At 46.1% G+C, this 2,500-nt stretch overlaps 1 protein-coding gene across 1 annotated transcript in view; it reads right to left on the reverse strand.

The window, feature by feature from the left end:
- sema3aa (sema domain, immunoglobulin domain (Ig), short basic domain, secreted, (semaphorin) 3Aa) overlaps positions 1–2,500 on the reverse strand; it is a gene marked incomplete at its 5' end in the record, with an annotated part of 48,314 nt that overhangs the window by 23,821 nt on the left and 21,993 nt on the right. Inside the window, 1 exon segment of the mRNA XM_080538259.1 lies at positions 2,462–2,500. This exon segment is cut by the window's right edge and continues 24 nt beyond it. Coding sequence (XP_080394385.1) covers positions 2,462–2,500 — 39 coding nt within the window.

The raw sequence follows: 2,500 nt of genomic DNA on the forward strand, positions 1-2,500 counted from the left end.
TGAACATTAACCAACTGTCACAAGACAAGTTCAAAATGTCCAACCATCCGTTTTCTACTAACGGAAATACACGCCCATTACGTGTTGTGGTGAAAGCGACCCTTAACGGCCGCTCAACCTAGACATTCTCCACTACGAGAGGAGCCTCGACCTTGACCGTGAACGGTTTCAGTGACCGTCGTCTACCTAATGAACCTCGACCACGACCGTGTCCGTGAATGGTCTCTGTGAACCTAATGACTTTCCCTTATGTGCTTCCATTTAATGTTAACGGGTGGAAAGACAAAAGGCAACAGAGGCCGAATGTCTCCCAACATCTCTCTCTCACGGTTATATTATACTCACATATGTACAAACCATCTCATTAATTCCCTCCCTGACAGACAGACGGACCTGTTTAGGTTTTCCCATGGTCGTGTTCGGGTCGTTATTGCGGCGTAGGCTCATTAGCGGCAGGACAGCGCGAGCCAAGGCACTGACAGAAGTCCGACCGTCTAGCAACATGTGCTATTTCTGTCACGTTCCAGGAGAAAAATGAGTTCCCTTGCCACCGACTGCGTCGTTACCTGAATACCACAGTATCCGCTGCAAATGAGAGAGTCATTATTGCGGATAATTGATTCCTTTCCGTGGAAACGATGGGAAATTAGTAGGTAGTCGTATGAGCCAAATGCACTTAGTGTGGAGGGAACGATCTACAGTCTCTTCTGGACTGTAGTCGATGTCTACTCATCGTTCCAGGTAGTGTAATCAATCCTTCGTATTAGACTAATATACATACTGTATTATAACACGTTGCCCTTAAGTCCACTGTATGTACTTTACTAATGATATTATTTCTCTAGTAATAACATACTCCATACTTCATATTCCAAATCATTTGTCCACTGTCCAGTCAACCCGGAAAAAAAACTTTCTGAATCGTGTTCAACATTTTTGTCATGCTGAGCCATGCATAATGAATCATCAGTAAGACATTTGGACAGAGTCCTGTTACATTAGTTCTGGAGCTCCAAAATTGTGGGTGGAGATATTTATCATTTAGCTCTGAATGATTTTGTAATGTCCCAATCAAGCCTTCGTGCTCACTTAAACTGAGCTTTCATCGCCTCATTTTCCTGAGTAAACATTTTCGCACGCAAATGCCTCATCGCTGTGTGTTTGCATGGGTGTGTGTGTGTGTGTGTGTACGTGTGTGCGTGCATGTGTGTGTGTGTGTGCATGTGTGTGTGCATGTGTGTGCGTGTGTACGTGTGCACGCGCGTGTGTTTGTGTGTGCGTGTGTGTGTGTGTGTGTATGCCAAAAACCCAAAATCTGGCACCGATTTGGGCCCAAGTGGAACCTCCATGATTTAGAGACCGGACTACGTAATCCCAGATAATCCCACACCCCCCTCCCCTCTGCTGCATGTTCACCAAGCCGTGAAATTAGGATCAGATAGAACACTGGGATGGCGTATGCAAACCTCACAAAAAAAAACGATAATGCACACAGTCTGATACCTATCACACACATGCTCTCACGACATACACAGACAGACACACACACACACACACACTCACACACACAGACAGACAGACACACACACACACGCACACACACGCACACACACACACACACACACACCACACACACACACACACACACACACACCCCACACACACACACACACACACACACACCCCACACACACACACACACACACACACACACCCCACACACACACACACACACTCGTCATAGGGCTGCAGAAGGGCTGCAGTATAAACAAACACAGAGCGATGTGTGGTAGTGTGTTCTCGCCCGCCTGCCAATAGTGCTGCGTTGCGTGCAGCTCTGCTCGCTGAACTAACAAACACACGCAGCATGTAATAGGAAAGAAAACGCTTCCAGAGAAACTATGGGGTTAGGCCAGAGGGTCATGCACAGTACCACTACCGTCTATGTCTTTGGGCTGCAGGCCTTCCATTACCTACTGTACGTACATGTACATACCTATACCATATACAGGATGTTGAGCTTATGTGCGCTATGCTAAGGGAACAGTGTTTTTCACGGCGTCACGAAAAACTCTGAGCTCCTGTTATTGGTATATTCCATATGCTGCAGGTATACATGCTGTACCTGGCTTCTACCCTGTTTACCACAATCTGCAAACCGGTGATGGTTTTTGATCCGCAATGCCCCCCTACCCTGGACACCTTCAATCAGCCCTCAGAACCCATCTGCTCACCAAGGCCCGTTGGCCGCTAGTTTCGTTTTGTCGCTGTCTCTGTGTTTTCTGTTTCGCCTGTCTGATAGTTTTTCTGTATGTGTAAAGCGTCCTTGGGTTCCTTGAAAGGAGCTATATAAAACCAATATATTCCTCTTATTATTATTATTATTATTATTATTAGACATGTGATTACATACATCATCATCATATCAATACTCAGCGATGACATCATCAACAGAACTTACCATGAGGTCTTTCCCCGCCCACTTGCACTCATCCCGCTT

This window comes from Nansenia antarctica (genome assembly GCF_963989245.1).
Source record: "Nansenia antarctica genome assembly, chromosome: 8".
In the NCBI taxonomy this organism is placed as follows: domain Eukaryota; kingdom Metazoa; phylum Chordata; class Actinopteri; order Argentiniformes; family Microstomatidae; genus Nansenia; species Nansenia antarctica.